The sequence below is a fragment of the Mauremys reevesii genome, linkage group 5 (assembly GCF_016161935.1).
Source record: "Mauremys reevesii isolate NIE-2019 linkage group 5, ASM1616193v1, whole genome shotgun sequence".
Lineage (NCBI taxonomy): Eukaryota > Metazoa > Chordata > Testudines > Geoemydidae > Mauremys > Mauremys reevesii.
Window position 1 is genome coordinate 130,757,897 of NC_052627.1, and position 21,533 is coordinate 130,779,429.

General features: G+C 41.5%; 2 protein-coding genes across 2 annotated transcripts in view; one reads left to right on the forward strand and one right to left on the reverse strand.

Annotated features, from left to right (window-relative positions):
- Window positions 1–21,533, forward strand: part of PTPRA (protein tyrosine phosphatase receptor type A) — a 220,718-nt gene that overhangs the window by 16,547 nt on the left and 182,638 nt on the right. The gene's annotated exons all lie outside the window — the stretch shown is intronic.
- On the reverse strand, window positions 5,410–5,825 carry LOC120407087 (60S ribosomal protein L30). Its single transcript, XM_039542430.1, has one exon. The coding sequence runs from the start codon at window positions 5,808–5,810 to the stop codon at window positions 5,463–5,465; it is 348 nt and encodes a 115-aa protein (XP_039398364.1). The 5' UTR covers window positions 5,811–5,825; the 3' UTR covers window positions 5,410–5,462.

Consider the following 21,533-nt stretch of genomic DNA (forward strand, 5'->3'; position numbering starts at 1 on the left):
GTAGTAGAGTGGAAGAATTACTACTTGTATTTTGCTTTCAGCACTCCAGCTAACACATCTCAAAATGATGTTTATTTTTGCAACAGTGTTACATTGTTGAGTCATTTAGCGATCCACTAAGACCCCCACATCCCTTTTTGCAGTACTCCTTTTTAGGCAGTCATTTCCCATTTTGTATGTGTGCAACTGATTGATTGTTCCTTTGTAAGGAGTACTTTGCATTTGTCCTTATTGAATTTAATTGTTTACTTCAGACCATTTCTCCAGTTTGTCCAGATCATTTTGATTTTTAATCTTATCCTCCAAGTCATTTGTAACCCTCCCAGTTGGGTATCGTCCGCAAACTTTAAGTGTACTCTCTATGCCGTTATCTTAATCATTGATGAAGATATTGAGCAGAACCGGACCCAGAACCGATCCCTGCGGGACCCCACTCGATATGCCCTTCCAGCTTGACAATGAACCACTGATAACTACTCTCGGGGAATAGTTTTCCAACCAGTTATGCATCTACCTTATTGTGACTCCATCTAGGTTGTATTTCCCTGATTTGTTTATGAGTAGGACCCTACCAAATTCACAGTCCATTTTGGTCAATTTCACAGTCATAGGATATTAAAAATAATAAATTTCATGATTTCAGCTATTTAAATCTAAAATTTCATGGTGTTGTAATTGTAGGGGTCCTAACCCAAAAAGGCATTGTTGGGGGGTGGGGGCTGTCACAAAGTTATTGTAGGGTTGATTTCAGTACTGCTACCCTTACTTCTGCACTGCTGCTGGTGGTTCTGCCTTCAGAGCTGGGTTTCCGGCCAGGAGCTGCTGCTCTCCTGCTCTGAAGGCAGAACCGCCACCAGCAGTAGCGCAAAAATAAGGATGGCATGATATGGTATTGCCTTACTTCTGCGCTGCTGCCTTTAAATCTGGGCGCGCAGTCAACAGCTGCCATTCTCTGGCTGCCCAGCTCTGAAGGCAGCACAGAAGTAATGGTGGCAATACCACCATCTCCCTAAAATAACCTTGCGACTCCCCTGCCACTCCCTTTCGGGTCAGGACCCCCAATTTGAGAAATGCTGGTCTCCCCCGTGAAATCTATATAGCATAGGGTAAAAGCACACACAAACCAAAATTCACAAGGGGAGATCAGATTTCACAGTCCGTGACGTGTTTCATGGCTGTGAATTTGGTAGGACCCTATTTATGAGGAGATCATGTGAGACAGTATCAAAAGCCTTACTAAAGTCAAGATATACCACATCTACTGCTTCTCTTCTCCCACCCCCCAGTAGGGTGACCAGATGTCTTGATTTTATAGGGACAGTCCCGATATTTGGGGTTTTTTCTTATATAGGTGCCTATTACCCTCCTATTTTTCACACGTGCTGTCTGGTCACCCTATCCACAAGGCTTGTTACCCTATTGAAGAAAGCTGTTAGGTTGGTTTGACACAATTTGTTCTTGACAAATCTATGCTTACTGTTACTTATCACCTTATTACCTTCTGCGTGTTTGCAAATTGGTTGTCCTTATTTCCCTTTTTATAGATGTGCACTATATTTGCCCTTTTCCAGTACTCTGGAATCTCTCCCAACTTCTATGACTTCAAAGATAATTGCTGATATCACCTCAGTCAGCTCCTTGAGTATTCTAGGATGTATTTCATCAGGCCCTGGTGACTTGAAGACATCTGTATCTAAATAATTAACTTGTTCTTTCCCTATTTTAGTCTCTGATCCTACCTCACTTTCACTGGCATTCACTATGTTAGACATCCAATCACTACTAATCTTTATGGTGAAAACTAAAACAAAAAAAAAATCATGCAACGCTTCTGCCATTTCCACATTTTCTGTTATTGTTTCCCCCCCCCCCACCCTTATTGAGTAATGAGTCTATCCTGTTCTTGGTCTTCCTTTTGCTTGTAATGTGTTTGTAGAATGTTTTCTTCTTACCCATTATGTTTCTGGCTAGTTCAATCTCATTTTGTGCCTTGGCCTTTAATTTTGTCCCTGCAAATTTATATTTGTTTATATTTAATCCTTTGTAATTTGACCTAGTTTCCACTTTTTGTAGGACTCTTTTTTGAGTTTCAGATCATCGAAGAGCTCCTGGTTAAGCCAGGTGGTGGTCTCTTGCCATATTTCCCATTTTTCTTACACTGTTTACTCTTGTGCCGTTGATAATATCTCTTTTGTTAGATAAACAGTTGCTAGTTTTGGTTGTGGTGGTTTTGTTACAAGCTAAATAAAAAAAACATTGTTTTTTCTTCATCCTTCCCACCCTTAAATGTGGCAATCTCTCCATCAACCCAAGAAGTAGTACGCTGCTCTGAGACAGAACAGGCGATATTCACTCCTGTATCAGTGATACGTTTAAGGTGCAGTGTAGCAAGACCATCAGGACTAGAAGCAGGATCTGTATGACTGGAAAGGGAAGATTCCAGTTTGTCACAAGAACAGACAGTACTTTCTTCTATTCTTCACTGAAGCATTTAGAAGTCCCAACGGAGATTGGGGCTTCTGTGACCTGAGGTACCTTGAGTAGCCCACACCTGAGAATGGGAAGAGAGCAGATTCCCCCAAAACTGGTGGTTAACACAAGTTAGAGTCACCAACCAGTCACAAACTGTGCTCCTGATCTCTTCCCCCCCTCCCCCCCCCCATTGGTTATCAAGAAGCCCCCTTTATTGCATTCCAGTCTCTGGCTCCCAATCAGCAAATAGGTCTAGTAAAGTGAGAAATTATTTAAAAGTCTATTCACTATAGAAAATGTTCTGATCCCCAAAGGGCCAGCCACATAACCAGATCAATACCTGTTTGGATCTTGCCCAAAATACCACACTGCCAGCTAGTCCTTTAGTATCTAAAACTAATGATTTTATTATGAAAGAGGAGAATTGTTAAATGGTCAAAGTAATCAGCTACATACGTAGGACTTCGTAGTCCACATACGATGATCTTAGCAGCACTGGTGAGTTTGCTGGCTTGTAAAGTCCCTCTGGAACACATCCAGAGCTTGGATGTGTCTCAGTCCTTTGTGCAAAGCTTCAGTTTGTAGAGCAGTTATTCCCGAGGTGAAAAGCAGGATTGAAGACAAAATGGAGAAAATGCAGCTTCCTTTTTATATTCTTTGCCATGTGGCTTATACATTCTTTGTCCCAAACGTAAACTCAGTGCATGGAATGAAAAAGCTCTTGGAGTTTCCTGTCCACAGACATGTCCCTATGTATCCTGCTGACTCATAGGTGTAGCCCCCAGCTTCTCTCAATGGGTTAATTGTACAGCCAATTGCCCTTGATGTGCCTTCAAACAGGCTAGATAATGCTGATGCCAATCTGTCTGGGGGTGTCCCCCAGAAACACAGCACAGGTTTGAGATGCACATACATCACACATGTATAACTCCATCATACAGAGATGATGCATACGTATAGACAAAGTTGTCGTGCTTACCAAATCTTAATTTTTCCACTGATACCTTACATGGCAAATCTTACAAGATTTATTGCAATTTGCAATATTGATATCAATAATATAAATGGTCACTCATATTACATGCATCATCACGGCTCCGTTGTGTGAGGCACTGTACAACCAGGCTTGGCAGATTTTTTTTTAATAACTTGTATAATATGTTTAAGCTTTTTTTGTTTTTATAGATATAAATTCTCCCAGTTGTGGAACATTGGGTGGGTCAGACAACTATTTAGTGACAGTAGATTTTGAGATTCAAAAAGTTACAATTTATTAATGGTAATAAAAACTTTATATTTCGATATGTGATGTTGACAAAGTATCCTAAATGAAACTCTTCAATTCTCAAACGACAGGTTTTTTTTCTTTGCTTATCTGTAAATTTTGATTATTGACAGAAGTATTTTTTTTGTTGATTTGTGTTTTTTGGTGAAATTGACATTTACAGATAAAAATCTAATCCTTCTAAGCCTATCCATAGTGAGAGATGGTGTCTTCCCCAAATAGCTCACAATCTAAATTGATAAGTCCAGCAAAGGGTGGGAAGAGAAATGGAGGCACAGAAAGGGGAAGTGACTCATCCAAATTACACAGCAGGTGAGTTGAAGGATCAGGTGTAGAATTCTGCCCTTTTAAGTCCCAGTCCAGTCTCCAGTCCACTGCCTCTAACATTTCTTCTGTCCCTTGGAAGTCTCAAAACACCAGAATTTAAAGTAGTGATATTCTGTGTGGAAAAGCTACTTTAACTAACCTTTAGAAGCCTCTAATCAAAAAGTGCATTGGTTGTGATTTCTGTCTTCCCCGAAGTTCTGCACACTCGGACTCATAAGTACTTGTACAGCCAGAAAGTAAAACTTATAAAATTATTTTTTCTGCAAGATTTGTGATATATTCAGTACACATGATCTAATGAGGTATAAAAGGTCTATTAATGCTTGTTTAAAGGACCAGCATATCTGCCTATGGCCTCACCACCTGTCAGTAATAAAGCCTTCGTACCACATCAACAGATAGTCCTCTCTCATTAGAATGCCTGAAGTCAGACTCTCAAATCCATATTTAGGCACCTATATAAAAGTGCCTGAATGCATTTTGTCCCCTTTCAGAGGTCCTGAGCTCCCACAACCCCTAGTAAAAGTCTAAAAGAGTTACAGGAGTTCATCACCTTTGAAAACAAGTCACCTTTTTTTAGGTAGCCTAACAATTGATTTAGGAGTATAAGTTTAGGCCTCAGTATATTTGAGTATGTGGATTCTCAGTTGCTGGCAGTTATTAAATCAAGTTTGGATGTCTTTATAAAACAGCTAGTTCAAATGAATCATTTTGTGGAAGTTCTGTGACCTGTTACACAGGAGGTCAGACTAGATGATCACAATGCTCCCTTGTGTCCATAGAATCTATGAATAATATAATCACAGTGGTTGATGCATGCAGTTAGTCTCAGGTTAGAACCACAGACTTTATTCTGCCCTCATCCCAGTAAACACCAGATCAGCATGTACTGCTCTGGGCTGCTTATAGCTGCATCCTCCCAAATGCTGCAATTTATTGTCTGTTTTCCAGAAGACATTAATACAGTATATCTTAGGACTGATGATGCATAATAAACTGGCAAGCATGGATAATCCTCAAGATTTTCTCCCAAGAATAGACTTTAGCTGAATACAGTGAGCTGTGGTTTATTTCAATCAGTTTGCAAAATGCCTGTGTTTATTCAGATTGGGGGAGGAAAAAATCTCTGGGTTAATAAATCATTGGCTCAGACATGTTATCAGATTGGTTACCAATGAAACCTTTCAGATACCCAGATGTAAAGACTGGCCAAGCTGTGAATTAGTCAGGTCTGATTTTTTTTTTTTTTTTAGGCTATACCTGGTGGTATGCTAGAGAGAGAAGCATCAAGGCAGTCTGCATGATTTGTTTAAAAAAAAAAAAAAAAAAAAAGTCTATAACCAGTTTTATTATAGAAGGGATGACAGCTCTCCAGCTTTTACTTCTCACTGGTCTGCTCTGGCATGCTTCTAATGATGTCAGAATCGCCTGGATCAATGATAGCCAGTGTGCACACTCTGTAGTATTTTCCACATGCTGTACCCAATTCAATATTGTTGCCACTGTAGTGATGCACACCAGTCTTTGCCAACATAGCATAGTACTCAATCTCTGATTTTCTCAAAGCAGGACAGTTGTTGGCTAGGATGACCAACTTGGCTTTGCCCTGCCGAATCATTTTCAGAGTCTGTTTGTACCCTAGCACATATTTACCACTTTTCATAACCAGTTGAAGCCTTGAGTTTATGGACTCTAGCGACTTTTTCGTTTTCTTCGCGGCCACCATGTTGCTGCCTCGCGTCGGGTCTTAGCTCTGGTTTATCTCTGCTGCTGCATGAACAGATTGATACTGCTTTTGGGGTTTGTGTTGTGGTTTCTTGTTTTGTTTTTTTCCTGGAGCAGGCTTTCAAGATCTTTTGTCTAGGGAGGAGTGTAGAAATTGATATGAGATTTGTCAGGGTTGATTAGATGTGTATACCAGAAAACCTTGATTTAAATCAGTGATTTTAATCATGTTTTTCATTTGTACTGTTTAGTTACTTTCCTAAAGAGAGGTTGATTTTTTTTTCCATTGATTGGTAACCATTAAAACTTCTTGACTTGCAACTCAGTATAATCTTTACTCTAAATTTGATGCTGCTTTTGTTAACCAGGAGGATACAGTAGATCTATTAACATTATTTAAGCAGTTATATAGTTTAACTTATGTTTGTTCAGATTCTTAAAATTTTACATTTGTATTGTTGGAAAATGGTGAATGATACACTTATTTACTAGTTGACTCTTTTTTTTTTTAACCCCCCCCCCTTTTGTGTCGGGCTCTTTTTTAGATGGAAATTCAATTGAAAATTTACAAAAACAGCATTTAATATTTTTATTAAACAAAACCACTTTAAATGTCTTGGATACATAGGAAAATGTTTATTAAAACATTTTTCATTTAAAACTGATTCATTTAACAGAGGAAATATCTGTAGTTAGTTACTTGAACTGATTGTTTCCAGTCACAATTTCTTCAAGATTTTCAGACTAGTAGATCTCATTCTCTCACATCTAGTTTTTATTCATAGAGTGGAAAAGGAAAACTAGCTTTCCCACTTCTTGAATGCCCAGTTGGCTTAACTTTGAATGAATTAGTCACTGAACTGAACTAGTTAAAGAAAATGTTTTCTCTGCCCCTGCAGAAGAAACTGCTGGTGGCCAAAGCTGTTTAGTACTTCAGCAAACTTTAGTACTTCCAGTGTTCAGACAGTTACTCAAACCACTGAACTAATTGAACTTTCTTTAAAACTCAGCAGCAAACATACTGCTTAGTATTTTTTTATTTAACTGAATCTATTTTAATAGATTTATAGTTAGTGTAGGTCTTAACATAGGTTGACAATTTTAAGTTTATTTTTAAATAGGTTTATTTAAAAGTATTTCATTTCAATCAAATCTTTTATTTAAATAAAAAAAAATCTAGATTTTCCTTTAAAAAAAATAACCAATTTTTATCCACCATCATGAGCACAAAATAAATTTGCATTTAGAAAACCTACCAAGTCTGTTAGTCACAATGTACAGAGTTATAACTAAAGGAATAAGAGTTGACAGAATATACCAGTCATGTACAGGGGAGAGAGGAATTACAGATGGTTTATCCTCAATGTAATTCTGGCATGTATTATCTCTAAACAAAAATAGAAAAGTCCTAGGGTTGTCAGTGAGTGGGATAGTGATGATTTTCATGTTTAAAGAAATGTCTCAGCTGCTGGAAAATAATGAAAATTCTCCTCAGGATCCAGGGATGGTTCCCACCTGAAATAGCATGTTTCACTGTTTACAGACTGAAATGTGTACATGTTCTTCCCCCTGCTTATGCAGTAACGGTGTTCTACAGAGACTTGGAAATGGAATGATGGTACATGGGTGTGTGTATATAACAGTATCAAAATGGGTCCATGTCCCTCTATAATGGCTGAACCATATAAAGGAGTTGATGAACCTGCTACTGCTGACAAGTTGGTGGGCTTATTAGCAAATGCATAAGTAGAACAATAAAGCTAGAAAAAGGTTCAAAATATAAAGTAGGAAGATAAGACATGTATTTAAAAAAAAAAAAAAAAGCCCAAAAGGTCTTGGGTAGGCACCACACCATCACACGTTTTAGCCATTTAGCAATGTGGATTCTGGAAAGTCCTCCTGGTAGACTAGCACGAGATGAGGAGCCACACCACAGCTACGCGGGGCTATTCACTTTGTCCACAACATACATGATTTTATAGACCTCTGTCATATCCCCCATTAGTAGTCTCTTTTCCAAGTTGAGCAGTCGCAATCTTTTCAGTCTCTCCTCATATGGAAGCTGTTCCATATCCTTAATCATTTTTGTTGCCCTTCTCTGTACCTTTTCCAATTTTAATATATTTTTTTTGAGATGGTGTAACCAGAAATGCATGCAGTATTCAAGGTGTGGATGTACCATAGATTTATGTATTACTGTTGTTGATCCCTTTCCTACTAGTTCCTAACTTTGTTAGCTTTTTTGAGTGCTGCTGCACATTGAGTTGATATTTTTAGAGAATTATCCAGAATGAAGCCAAGATCTTTCTTGAGTGGTAACAGCTAACCTAGACACCATCATTTTTGTATGTATAGTTGTGATTGTTTTCCACTGTGCATTACTTTGCATAGATCAGTATTGAATTTCTTCTGCCATTTTGTTGCCCAGTCACCCAGTTTTGTGAGAGTCATCCAGTTTAGGGATTACTATGAGAATCATCTCTCTGATCTGAGTGAGAATGGGGTGGTGCTGGTTGTGTGGGAAGCTTTTTCATGAACTCCACAGGAGTCTGATAACAGTTGGGTCCCTGCTGGGGTCAGGGGATTAGCCCTGCTTCCACTGTGCAGAAAGAAAGGTTGCTGGCTGCTTAAGGTCATGCAAGAGATACAGCGCACTTATAGAAGCCAAGTATATGACATCCAGTCCATTTTTGTCAGATTTCCTTGTAGCCCCATGAGGTGTGGTGGCAATTGAAGTCCCCAAAATAGATGGATAGATGTTGAAGTATCAGTAGAGGTGTGGTTTCCCAAGCTTCATCAGGAGGTTTATAAATCCTCTCAATTTTAAACTGACCTGCTTACAATGTCACAATGAGGTGAAAATGGTTGGTAGGGCTTCCATAAAATCAGTAACTGATTTCACAGAAATGGCTCTGACATGTTTTCCATGAAGATTGTAGCTAACAATGTCATAGCTTGTTGTCAGCCTGCTGGTAAGGAAAGAGTCTACATGCATTTCTTGAAGACCGTGTCCACCCTGTAACAGCCCGAGAGTTTCTCTTTCTCTCAGGGACCTGGTCCTTTGTGTCAAGAGTTGAGGGGCGGGCTTTTACATTCAGCGGTCCTGAGTTCCATCTGCACCAACAACCCAACCAAGTATATCATATGTCACTTCTGTGTTTTATTTTTTTTTAAAGAAGGTGCTAGACAGTCCCCCTTTGCAGAACTGGTTTCTCTTTCCCTACTTTCTACTCTGAATTCAGCATTTAGTAACATGCTTTCAGTCTGCCAACATTTTTGTTTAGGAGCAAACATGTCACTACCTTGGAGAAAAGACCATCTGTTGATGTCAGTCCTTCTGCACAGGTGCTGATATCTGAAGGGATCTCCCTCTCAGCAGGTAGGGGGGAAAAATATCTTTAACCTTCCCAACCCTCACAGTGCTTCAAATACTCTGGCAAGGATCCACTACCATTGCCCCCTTTCATTGCATGGTAGCAAAGAATGGAGGAGTACAGCAGGAAAAAAAGTGGAAATCAAGTGGACTACTCTGTGCCTCTACTTATCCTGGCACTGCCAGCACAGAGCTGGGTTGGCATTGGCCTGTTCCTTTGTCCCAGGTAAAGAGATGATCCCTCAATTTGTCATAGCCTCAGTTAAGTTGCTTCTCTGAGCAGTGAATTAAAACATACATTGTCTTGTGAATGTATTACATTGCTTTGTGAGTCTGATTCTCCACTCCTTTATGCCAGCTTGAAATCAGTGCGGTTGTACTGGTGCAAGGGAGTGGAGAATCAGGCCTTGAAATAAGAGAAATGCTGCAGAACGTGACTGTTTCCCCGATTCCTCCCCACTTGATGAGTCATGCCCCTTGGTTCCTCAGAATGAGTCGCCTGCCACCATAAGCAAGCATTTTCCATGATGTAGCTGCTTTCTGTCTTGCCCCGCCCCGCCCCCCTTCATATTCCTGAGTGTAAGCTCACCTCTGAGCCATAGGGGAGAAACCAACCAGCACTTTGGGCAGAATTTATCAGTGTTGGTAAAGACACCAGACGAATGCTTACTGTGGCCAAAAGGGCCATTGGATTTTAACAGTTAACCAAGAGCAGAGGCCATCGGTGAATAAGGTCTCATCTGAAACACACAGACTGTAAACTGCATTGTACTCAGTTTGTCTACCATAAAGATATGAAAGGCTGAGACAGCTGTGCTGTCATTTGATTGTGCGGTTTCAGGAAGCTGAGGTATTTTCAAACAAATGCTAGGCCATCTCGCCTGGATGCTTCACGGTAGGTAGCCAGACATAAGAATATTCCTTTACCACACCTTTGTGAGGAAGTCTTTCAAGAGAGAGAATTTGCAATCTTTCCCCCCACTAGAAGAAAAATTCTCCTGCCTAACCATACGAGTCAACAACCCAGTCAGTCCCAAACAATTAAACTAAGAAAAGCCAAGGCTCATTATAAAAGCCTTAACTAACTGACCATTAACTAATGAAACAGGCTAATTCTAAAAAAGACCAAAAAAATAAAAATCAACCACATACTGTGTTCAACACTTTATACAAACTGTTCCTTACAGTTCTGGAGTCAGCTCCAGTGTAGAGCCGACAGGCTGCATTGGAAAAACCAGTCATTTCCTGGTAGGTTAACAAACAACTTTTTCATCAGTCAGAACACAGGATATGATACACAACCCTGAGAAATGAAACAGTTACTGAAGCTCCATCTATAGTGGAAAAGAGCCCTGGTGGTTGCATCTGGGCTCAGCAATAGGTGTTAAAGTATATTTTTGCCAGAAGATGTACTTGACTTTTTTTCCAGCCCAGTGTGGATTCCACATGGAGAGGGATTTGTGGTGTTCTCTCTCCCTCCCTTCCTCCCCTGTCGCCCCCCCCTGCACGTAAGAAGACAATTCTGTTAGGGGTTAAGCCTCAGCAAATCCATAGCATAGTTTCTTGACAAAGTTTGTAGTAGTATTAACCATCTGTACAAAATAGAGCAAACTATTTGGCAATCAGAAAATAATCAGTGTAGGTGCTAATATTGTTATCACAGCACTTGGTTGCCAGTGTGTCTGCATTTCTTGTTTCTGGGCACATATCAATTTCTAACTAATGGAGGCTAGGAGAAACTTGCCCTAGGGGGAGGCAATCTCATAACTGCCTATTGCAAGGCTTCTTACACCTTAACCTGAGGCAGCTGGTACTAGTAACTGACCCAAAGGCTACTGGACTAGCAGTTGCTTAGTCCAATAAAGCAATTCCTATTAAATTTGTTTTAGACACAATTTATTACAGCCCTAACTTGGGTAGGTCTGGGTGGACGACTACTCCTGTATGTGGGCACTACTACAAGAGCTGATGCAGGAAGAGACGGTCGGCAGCTTTAACGTAGGGGCTGCCCTGGTAGTTGAGGGCAGCTTGAATCAGGGGTGGCCAACCTGTGGATCCTGAGCCACATATGGCTCTTCAGAAGTTAATATGTGGCTCCTTGAATAGGCACCGACTCCAGGACTGGAGCTACAGGCACCAACTTTCCAATGTGCTGGGGGTTGCTCACTGCTCAACCCCTGGCTCTGCCACAGGCCCTGCCCCCACTGCACTCCTTCCTGTCCCCTCCCCTGAGCCTGCAGTGCCCTCACTCTTCCCCCCGCCCCCCAGCCTCCTGCATGCCACTAAACAGCTGATCAGGAGGTGCGGGAAGGGAAGGAGGGGGCGGGGCTGCCGGTGAGCAGGAGGCACTGGCAGCGGGGGAGCTAATGGGGGGGGGGTGTTGCTGACATATTACTGTGGCTCTTTGGCAATGTACATTGGTAAATTCTGGCTCTTTCACAGGCTCAGGTTGGCCACCCCTGGCTTAAGTGAATAGGTACAAGTACACCTCTACCCTGATATAACGCTGTCCTTGGCAGCCAAAAAATCTTACTGCGTTATAGGTGAAACTGTGTTATATTGAACTTGCTTTGATCTGCTGGAGCACGCAGCCCGCCCCTTCCCCCTCCCCCCCGGAATGCTGCTTTACTGCATTGTATCCGAATTCGTGTTATATTGGGTCACGTTTATATCAGGGTAGAGGTATAATATGAAGAGTACTCCTCAGGGCCCATTTACAGTGTGAGGGATACAGGGATTCAGACATCAATGTGCAGGACACAGATACCTTGGAAAGACCTTTCTGTATCAGAGGCAGAGCAGGGAAGATAGTGCTTCACATATGAAGGCTAGATACAGGGATAACGGTGTATGTTTCTCATTCATTACTTTACCCATGTTTCTGAAGACCCTATTGCTGGCTCCATATTAGAGTAGCTCATGTATTCATTTCTCTTACTAGATGTAGAGAGGTTGCTCCCTCAGTAGACAAGCAATGCATCCTGCTTCCATTTAGCACCCCTTTGTATTATGTTTAAACTACATTTTTAGCATTTGGACAGGTGACAGTGCATGAGCCTTCTCTTTCTGTGAAGCTCTGTTCCAACTGGTGATCATCTACATGGACACATGTACTGCAGGCAACCAGAATACTGCTTGGTTGAAGTGATGTGGAATAGGATATGGAGTTTTTCATCTGTAGGTTGCCAGCTCAACTTCATCATTGTTCATTTCAGTCCTTTGATCAACTATAATAATTGAAAGCTGTTACCATCCGAAGGTGGTCGTTTGATGTTTAGCGTAGAGCAGTGATTCTTAAACTTTTTGTATTGGCTACCCACTTCACACAGCAAGCCTCTGAGTGCGCACCCCCTTATAAATTAAAAACACATTTATATTAACACTATTTTAAAGTGGTATTTGTATGTTTGTTAATATTACTTTTCACAGCAGATTTAGTGTCCCATTGCCACACTTCTGTGCTTCTGCTGGCTGCGCCGCCGCCTTCAGAGCTGGGTGGCTCTGAAAGCAGCGCTGCTGCCAGCAGCAGTGCAGAAGAAAAGGTGGCAATGGGTGGTAACTCTGCTATGAAAAGTGGTATTTGTATGTTCGTTAATAGCTAGTAAGTCTACTGTGAAAAGTGATATCTGGGAGGCATGTACTTGTGACCCCCATGTAATAACCTCACGACCCCTGAGGGGTCATGACCCTCTGAGAACCCCTGGTGTAGAGTGAATTGGTGTCCCAGTTCTGTTCCTTGTGGACTGCTATCCACATCACAAAACCATAACTGTTGAGTGGCCAAGGTCATATTAGCCATGGAGAATGAACACCTTTAAGGCAGAGGGAGATACCGTGATGATAGATTGTGGGGAAGCTAGCACTACTGTTGTCCATGCCACATCTGTTCTGTGCAGAAAGACAGCTCCAACATCAGAAATCAAAAACCAAAGTGTGGGTAAATTCCTTAACTGCTCAGTTTTCCTGTTGCTGAATCTGCTTTGTCACACAGTCTCTGGCCTGGCACCTGAGTGCAGTTTCAGGTTTCCATTAGCTATATTTGGCGCCTGCATCCCCTGCCACTTCAACAGAAGTACTGAAAGTGGTGTTGAGAGTCTGCCAGGTCACCCCCCCTGGCCAGTATTCATCACACACACAAACATGGTTTTCAGGGCAAGCATTTAGTTTTTCTGGCTTAAACATTAGGAAGGGATTTGTGGGTTGGGTTTTTGGGTTTGTTTCCATTGGTTTGGAGAGAGGAAATGAAAATGGATGGTTTCAAATGGTCTAGTGGGGAGACTTCCAATACTGTGTAATTACCCAGTACAGGCAGCTTGTAAATCCTGGCAGCATCAAGTCTAGAATTACTCTTATACATTCAACTGAGCTGTTTTCAAAATGACTAATTAGCAGAAATGAGCATTGCAGATGGGTGAATGGCTCCTTTTCAAGTTCAGTGCAGTCCACGGTAAACAATGGCTATGAGTTTCATACCAGCTGGTGGGCTTCTGTCCCCCAGGAACTAAAGGCACCATCCTGCAAGGTGGCAGGTGCTTCTGTCTCCCCTTGACTTGTGTGTGAATTGAGAGAAGCTGCAAGATTGCACATTGAGAAAATTGATTCAGATAAAAAACCTGGCATATTCAAACTTAAAAAACCCCCACACAGAAAGATAAAACCTGGCTTTTTGCTGCTAGTTCAGGCTGGAGAGAGGCAGTAATAGTTGTGCAGGGCAAGATGTCACACGGTGGCCATAAGAGAATTGAGCAGTGGAGAACATGCAATTTTTCCTCTAAAGAGGAACTATAGCTGTTCCCAGCAAAGTGTACCTGCTGCTAGCCACCTAGTGGCTCTCCAGGCCCTCCTTCAGAAGATTGCATTGCTTTTGGGCAACAGAGAGGCATCAAGTGCTGTAGCCAGGCCCCCTGGTAATGCTCTGTTACTGACTGAATATTCTACCCTGCTGCTGCACAGTTGTGTTAATTACCAGAGAAGTGGCTGAGTTAGGCTGTATCCACAAAAACGAGGAGTCCGGTGGCACCTTGAAAGACTAACAGATTTATTTGGGCATAAACTTTCATCTGAAGAAGTGTTTTTTGTCCGCGAAAGCTTATGCCCAAATAAAGTTGTGCTAAGAAAAGACGGTGAGAGACCTTAAGAGCATGCCCCCCTTAAGCAAGAAAGCACTTGGCACTTAGTTACTAACTTTTCTAAGCTCAGATTCCTGTGTGAAAACTGCAGCATACAGGACATTGTGTAAATTAACACATGCACCCTGGAATATGCAATATCCTGGCTAGACGACGACTAGCTCCCCACTAAGATTTAAAAGGTGTTCATGCTGACAAGAGAAAGAAAGTGGTTTGGGTGGCCCAAAGAAGGATAACAAAGGCTTATTTAGGCATTTAGAAAAGTTTTCTTAACTATGAGATGTGTTAAACTGTTTCCCAAGAAAAGCAAGCAGCGAATGCTCCATTGTGTGGGACATTTAAGACTGGACTATAAGAAATGCTGTGGAATATACTGTAGGGACCAACCCTAAATTAGAGATCTCTGTTTTGGTGTTCGGACAGTTTGCTTGAGGAGACTAAGGGCTGGTAGGATCACAAAAATTTCCAGCATTTTTGTGGATCTACTATAATCGCGTACCAATGTCATTGAGGGATGCAGAGGCGTTCCAGTGGGAGATGCATCAATCCGCTGACCAGTAATGGAGAATCATCTGCATTCTGACATGACTGCTGTAGGGAAAGCCAACATGCCAGCTGATGGAGCAACTGTAATGTACTTTACTCTGAGCCTCCAACCTAGTTAAACCTAGGCTGGGTCCTGTGATATTAGAAAATGCTCTAGTGCCTGCAAGGTTTGCAGACTCCCCAGGATACTTGGCCTAGGAAGAAGCAGCTGGGGAGGGAGAGGGAAGTCTTGTTTCCCACAAATATTGGGGAGAGGAGGACTTGCGAGGGGGTTCACTTAGAGGTGGAATTCTTTCAAACTTGAACTTCCCAGTGAAATTGCTGGGGCAATCTGAGTTCCAGCTGCCCTGCTCCCCCCTTCCCCTCCCCCCAACTGCAGGGTTTAGGTTGTGACGAAGGATGGTCTTTTAGTTTAAGGTAATGGATTTGTTTTTGGGAAATCTGGGTTCAATCTACAGCTTTCCTTACAGACTTCTGGTATAACCTACGGTAAGTCATTCTGTCTGCCTCAGCTGCCCACCCATAAAAATGGAGGTGATATTTCATTTATCTGTCTTGTCTATTTAAATGTTAGGTACTTCAGGGAAGGGAACTGTCTCTAGCTATATCTTTACTGTGCAGAGCACAATGGGAGTCCAGTCTTTGTTAGGGCTTCTAAGCACCTCTAGGATACAAATTATGAACAAGCACACCATTATGAACCTGTCAACACAGTTGTGGCTGCAGTGCCCTTCTGAAATGAGGAATCATTTGTAAGAAATAATTAACAAAATTCTAAATGAAGCAAGGAATAAAAAGATGCCATAAAATTAACTCCTGAGAAATAGGAGTTCACCTGTGGTAAATCAGAGGTTCTCTCCACAAACCCCAGGGTGGAAAAATCTTTTTATAATTAGGCTGACAATTTTAAATTTAATTTATATTAAGACCTACACTTATAATCGGTTTAAAATCATTTAAATTAAATACAAACACAAACAAATGAAGCAGTACATGTTTGCTGCCAAATTTTATAGAAAGTTCCACTAGTTCAGTGGTTCAGCTGACTGTCTGAGCACCTGAAATCAGAGTTTGTTGCAGTGCTAAACCAGCTTTGGCCAGCAGCAGCCTCTTGTGCAGGTACAGAGAGAATATTCTACTAGTTCAGTTCAGTGACTAATTCATTCAAAGTTAAGCCAATTGGACATTCAATAAGTGAATTTTATTCCAGTCCATGAATAAAAACTAGGTGTGTGAGGATGAGATTAGTAGTCGAAAAACATTGTGACCAGAAACAATCAGTTCAAGTAACTAATTAATTACAGATATTTTCTTTGTTTAATAGTCAATTTTATATGCAAAATGTATTTGAATAAACATATGTCCCTATCTATCCAGCATATTTAAAGTAATTTTGTTGAATAAAAAGTTTTTGTGCATTTTAAATTTAGAATTTCCATCCAAATAATTGTCATCACCTAGTAAATAGAAAATGGTACTACTTAACATAATAAAGTAAAAATTTAAGAATCTGACTAAATGTAAGTTAAACTATGTAATTGCTTAAATAACGTGTATAGATAGTATATCCTCCTGGCTAGCAAAAAGAAGCAGGATTTGATCCAGCATTAGCACCCTTGTAAACAGCCTCAGCAGAGACCAAAGATGATTTTTTTTTTTTTTTTTTTTTTTGCCACCAATCTTAGTAGACTTGAACAGTTAGGGTGCCATATCATATCTACTGTCTCAGTGAGTCAGTCTCCTCAGTGACTTTCTTTGAATTAGAATTGGGGATCTAGGATGCAGTCTTTTCAAAGCTGTCCACGTATTCATCTGACAGCCCCAATTTATCAATGTGCTTTGGATGCACCCATGAAACAGTAGGAGGTAATGGGGTTGTTGTGCATGTATGTTGTACTGGCCTTGTCTTTTCTTATTGTGACATTGCATTCTTTAATTTCATCTTTTTTAAAATTAAAATTGGAATGGGAGCAGGGGGCCAATAGAACACTGCTTAGGATGCTCCAAAACTTTGGGAAAGTTTGGACCTGATTGTTCATCTGAACTTCCTTTTGGGTCCATTTCTGTTTTGGGCCTGAACTGAAACAGTGAATTGGTACACATCCAAGCTTCAGAGAAGTTTGACTCCTTTTGCTTGGGACAGAAGTGAGGCTGGGCGAGAGAAGAGAGGGGTTAGGGAGAGCTGTAGATCTAGGGACTCTTCCAGATCTGTTCTTGTGAGAAAAAGGTAAAGAAAACCAATTAAAGCCAGTTCAGAGCTCAGATTGTGTGCAGTGTGTTGGGTGAATCTGTCTCTGAACTTCTTGACCTGGCATTATGCTCTATCTCTATAATGTACTGGGACACCTCTTCACTTTGGGGAAAGTGGGATTTGAATCTGTATGTCTTGACTCAGGCTCAGCATTTGAAAGAAAGGGTTTTTGTTTAATTCAGAAAAGTCCAGCTAGCTTTATTCTTCTCTTTAGGTTTCCCCCCCTGAAGAGTACAGCTTCACTGGGTTCTGTAGAATCTGTCTGATTTCATTCAGATAACTGCATATAGTCAGTCCCTCCCTCCTTTTTTATTTTTTAACCTATTCATAAGTTGGTTCTATCCCTGCTCACAGCAGCAGTCAAAAGCTTACCAGTAGTATTATCTCATTCATAACTTTTCTTCCCTCTTGCCATTTATTTATTTATTTATTTAGCTGCTTCTAATGCAAAGAGGTTTTTTAAATCTTTCCTGGCTTCAGCCGGGGGATCCAGAATTTTAATACCTCCCTGATCTTGTGGACTTTCTTCAGTTTGTTGCAGTTCAATAGTTCTGTTTTCTCCCCAGTGTGTTCCCATTTATTAAGGTTTGGCTACCATTGGACATTTTAAATAGCCAGTAAGCAAAGAGGAATTAGAGCAATTTTATTAGTTACTTCAAGCTACATAGCTTGTTCTCTCCAGTGTGGTGTTTAATTTTAAAATTAAATCTGCCTCCAGTATTGCTGAAAGGTATTAACTTGATAGACATTCTGGAAGGCTGAAAGCCTCTGTTTGTAGGACAGTTACAGCATGAGTAGCAGCAATGCAAGTTCTCCAGCCAGTGTGCCTAATGTGTGACCCAAAATGGCCATGTTGAAGGGGGGGGGTCAAAAGAGTTCATTCTCCCATTCAATCCTTGACCCCTTTGCTGCAACAGCTGACCAGATGGGTCAGTTAGTGCAAATCATGATGATGTTTTGTCTGATGTGAGCACCAGTTATGAATTGGAGAGGGACCCACCAGCTCACTTCACATACCAGACTGGTGAACAGCAACAGCTTTTGGTCAGTTGCTAAGCGGGATTTATGTTACCTTTCATAAAGATCTCAGATTTTACTGGTAATATGGGGGGTGAATATCTCTGTATCCCATTATCAGACTCTTAAACCAAGCCGTATGGTTCTCTGTCCTGTTATTACTAACAAAATCATGATCTCTAATAGTTTTATCAGGTGAATTTCACCACTCCCATGCCTCGCATGTGAATTGCAGTTGCCAGCTGTGTATCTTTATTTCATGTTCCGTGGTACATGAAACACACGACTTTCACTTGGAAGCAGAACCAACCTGGGGTAGCATAGAGTCTGGGAGGTGCCTCTTCTGTTTGGTTGCTACCATCCAGAGCTAGGGTTCCACATCCTGCCCAGTGGCAGCCTGTCTGGAGCTGCCAAGCGGCTGCATTGTTTATCTAATTACAGTAATTGGGGCCATAAGTACTCTGAGCACCTCATAATCTTTAATGTAGTTACCCACAATACCCCTGTGAGGTAGGGCAGTGCTATTGTCCCCATTTTACAGATGGGGAACCAAGACACAGAGACAAAGTGACTTACTCAAGGTCACACAGGAAGTCTGTGGCAGACCAAGGAATTGAATTTGCCATAAGTACTGCACCATCCTTCCTCCTTGGTGGCGTGCACCAAGTTCTAGGCTGAGATGGAAAGATGAATAGCAGACATCCAGAGAGAATTTTTTGTATGACTGCCTGTATTTAAATATCTCTAGTCTCTGTTTTGCTGCTGTGATGTTTACTAGTAGTTATCGAAGAGCTCAGTCTTGCATGATGCTGGTTACCTTCAGCTCTCATTGATTTCACTGAAAACTGAGAACGCTGAACCTCTTATCTTGTAGGATCAGAACCTGAGAGTTTAAGACATGGTCAGAAGTCCCCAGTAGAGGCAGCTCTGCCAGTGGGTTGTTACCCCATTCTGGAAATAGGAGAAACCAAATGTACTGTCACTTCATTTCTGTGCTCCATTTTATGTTAATTAAATCAAATAGCTCTTCTAGATCCATGTGGGGCATCAGCTCCTGTGACCTAGCCTATTCAGTGCATAATCAGGTAGGGGGGCTGCAAAGTGGCAGCAGGACTCTGGTCAGTAGCCTGGAAGCTGTGCAGAGGGCAAAAAGGTGCTTTCAAAAATACCCTTAATGAGCACCCAGATTTATAAGGCTAGTTATAGTGCCAAACTTATTATATTGGCCTTGACCGGCTACCATTCCCCAAAGTCAGTTCAGAATTTCAGCAAGCTGAAATGAAATGTCTGAGAACCTAGCTGTGTTTGCAGACTTTGCCTGATTCTAGATTAACTATATCCTTTTTGTCATTTGCTTTAATTTCTAACATCTAAAATTTCCCTTCCTTACTGAAACCGCCACCGTACACCTCCAGAAAGTTGACACAGCGCATGTGAGCCATGCATTCCTTTCAAAATGTTGAGGAGTACAAATGCTTTGCATGAGCCCTGCATCATATTTGCCTTTTAAAAAAGGTGGCTCAGAATAAATTATTCTAAAGGATGTTCTTTCCTCAGCGTTTTCACATGCCTAGTCTTAAGTCTTGCTGGTCTGTGAATACTGAGACTTGAAAGAGTTGTATTAATATTTTTAACTCCATCTGAAAATCAAGCTGTTTTTCTGCATCTTACAGAATCACCTATCATAAAGATTCTGCGATCAGACATCAACTGATAATTGTATTTTTAATGTGCAAGGCAGAACAAAATCCAGATTGCTCCACCATGGACTGGTTTTGCAGGGCTAATGATAGTAAAAACTACTGTTTTTGGCACTTAAAACTGGTATGGACAAAACATTAGGAAATGACATACTCTAGGGCAGGGTTTCTCAAACAGGGGTCGCCGCTTGTGTAGGGAAATCCCCTGGCGGGTCTAGGCCGTTGTGTTTACCTGCCCCGTCCGCAGGTCCGGCCGATCGTGGCTCCCACTGGCCGAGGATCGCTGCTCCAGGCCAATGGGAGCTGTTGGAAGTGGCGCGGGCCCGAGGGACTTACTGACCGCTGCTTCCAGCAGCCCCCATTGGCCTACAGCGGTGAACCACGGCCAGTAGGAGCCACAATTGGCCGGACCTGCGGACAGGGCAGGTAAACTCACTGGCCTGGCCCGCCAGGGGCTTTCCCTACACAAGCGGCGACCCCTGTTTGAGAAACCCCGCTCTAGGGGACAAGACGATCTAATGCACCTTTCATATCTAATTTTAAGAATCAGACCTTGTGGTGACCTCTGATTTACCTGTTCAGAAGCATTGGTGGCTTTCCTAACTTTTCTGTGCATCATTGGCTTGCTCACAAGTTTCCTTTCTAATAACTTTAACACTGCATTGTATGTATTTTGTATCTGTCTGATTCCAGTTTCTAACTTTTAAGAAAACTTTTCACAGGCAAAAAAGAGTTCTGCCCACAAAACATTACCTGTAACTTCTTATCCCCATTTTACAGAGGGAGAAACCTGAGAGGGAAGGGTAAGTGACTTGCCCAAGGTCTCGCAGTGAGCAAATGCTACTGAATCCATAAGTCCTGATTAGTCTAGTGATTACAGAACAGGAGAGATCATGTTCTCTCTATACTGGTAATAACTCTTTGGGATGAGGGGCTCTAGCTACACTGTATTTCTCTTCCCTCTTTTTATTTAATCACTAGGGAGGCTTAAATAAAATCTGTTCCCTAGGATTTCATCATTTCATGCTGCTTAATCCCCACCTGAAGTCACAATCCCCTGTGCATGACTTTATAATCATAATCATGACAACCACAATGTTATAAATAGAGGAATGAATCCTGTATCCTTTATGGCACCAATATTCCCACTTAACCCCCACATTCTTAAGGGAGTAAGAGTAATGAAGAATTCAGCCTAGAGATGAGTCCAAAACACTCTCCAGGAGTCAAACCTCCCCAAACTTTTGGAAGGTTACAATTTGAATTTCTGGGTGGGGGTGGGGGGAAGCGGTACTTGTCTCTAGTTACAAACAGGATTATGGGCTCAGGTAGTGAGACTAAGCAGCGGAATCTGATTGATCAATGCCATTTTCATGAGGACATCTCTAGTAATGTAACAGAAGGGGAGAAGAGGTTTCTGAATAGTATTAGAAATGGGTCTGGGCTGTGGAGGTCACATCCAAACTTCTCTAAGGTCTGGGGGTATTTGGGCCCATCTCTTTATAAATGTACTTCAGCATTCCTTGTTCAGTACTTGTCTGAGCAGTGTGTTGGCTGACATTTCTCTTGCACATGTTCCCAGGCATGGCTTGGTCTCTCCCAAAAGATATCTTTTTATTCTGTTTCATTTTCCCTCTCCCTGATGCGGTAGAGGGAAAACAAGGATTATGTTGTCAAGGCCTGACTCTTGCTCTCTTCAATGAAAAGG

Bases quoted from the DNA above. Each gene is read 5' to 3' on its own strand.
- LOC120407087 (XM_039542430.1), bottom strand. From the start codon at position 5,810: ATGGTGGCCGCGAAGAAAACGAAAAAGTCGCTAGAGTCCATAAACTCA.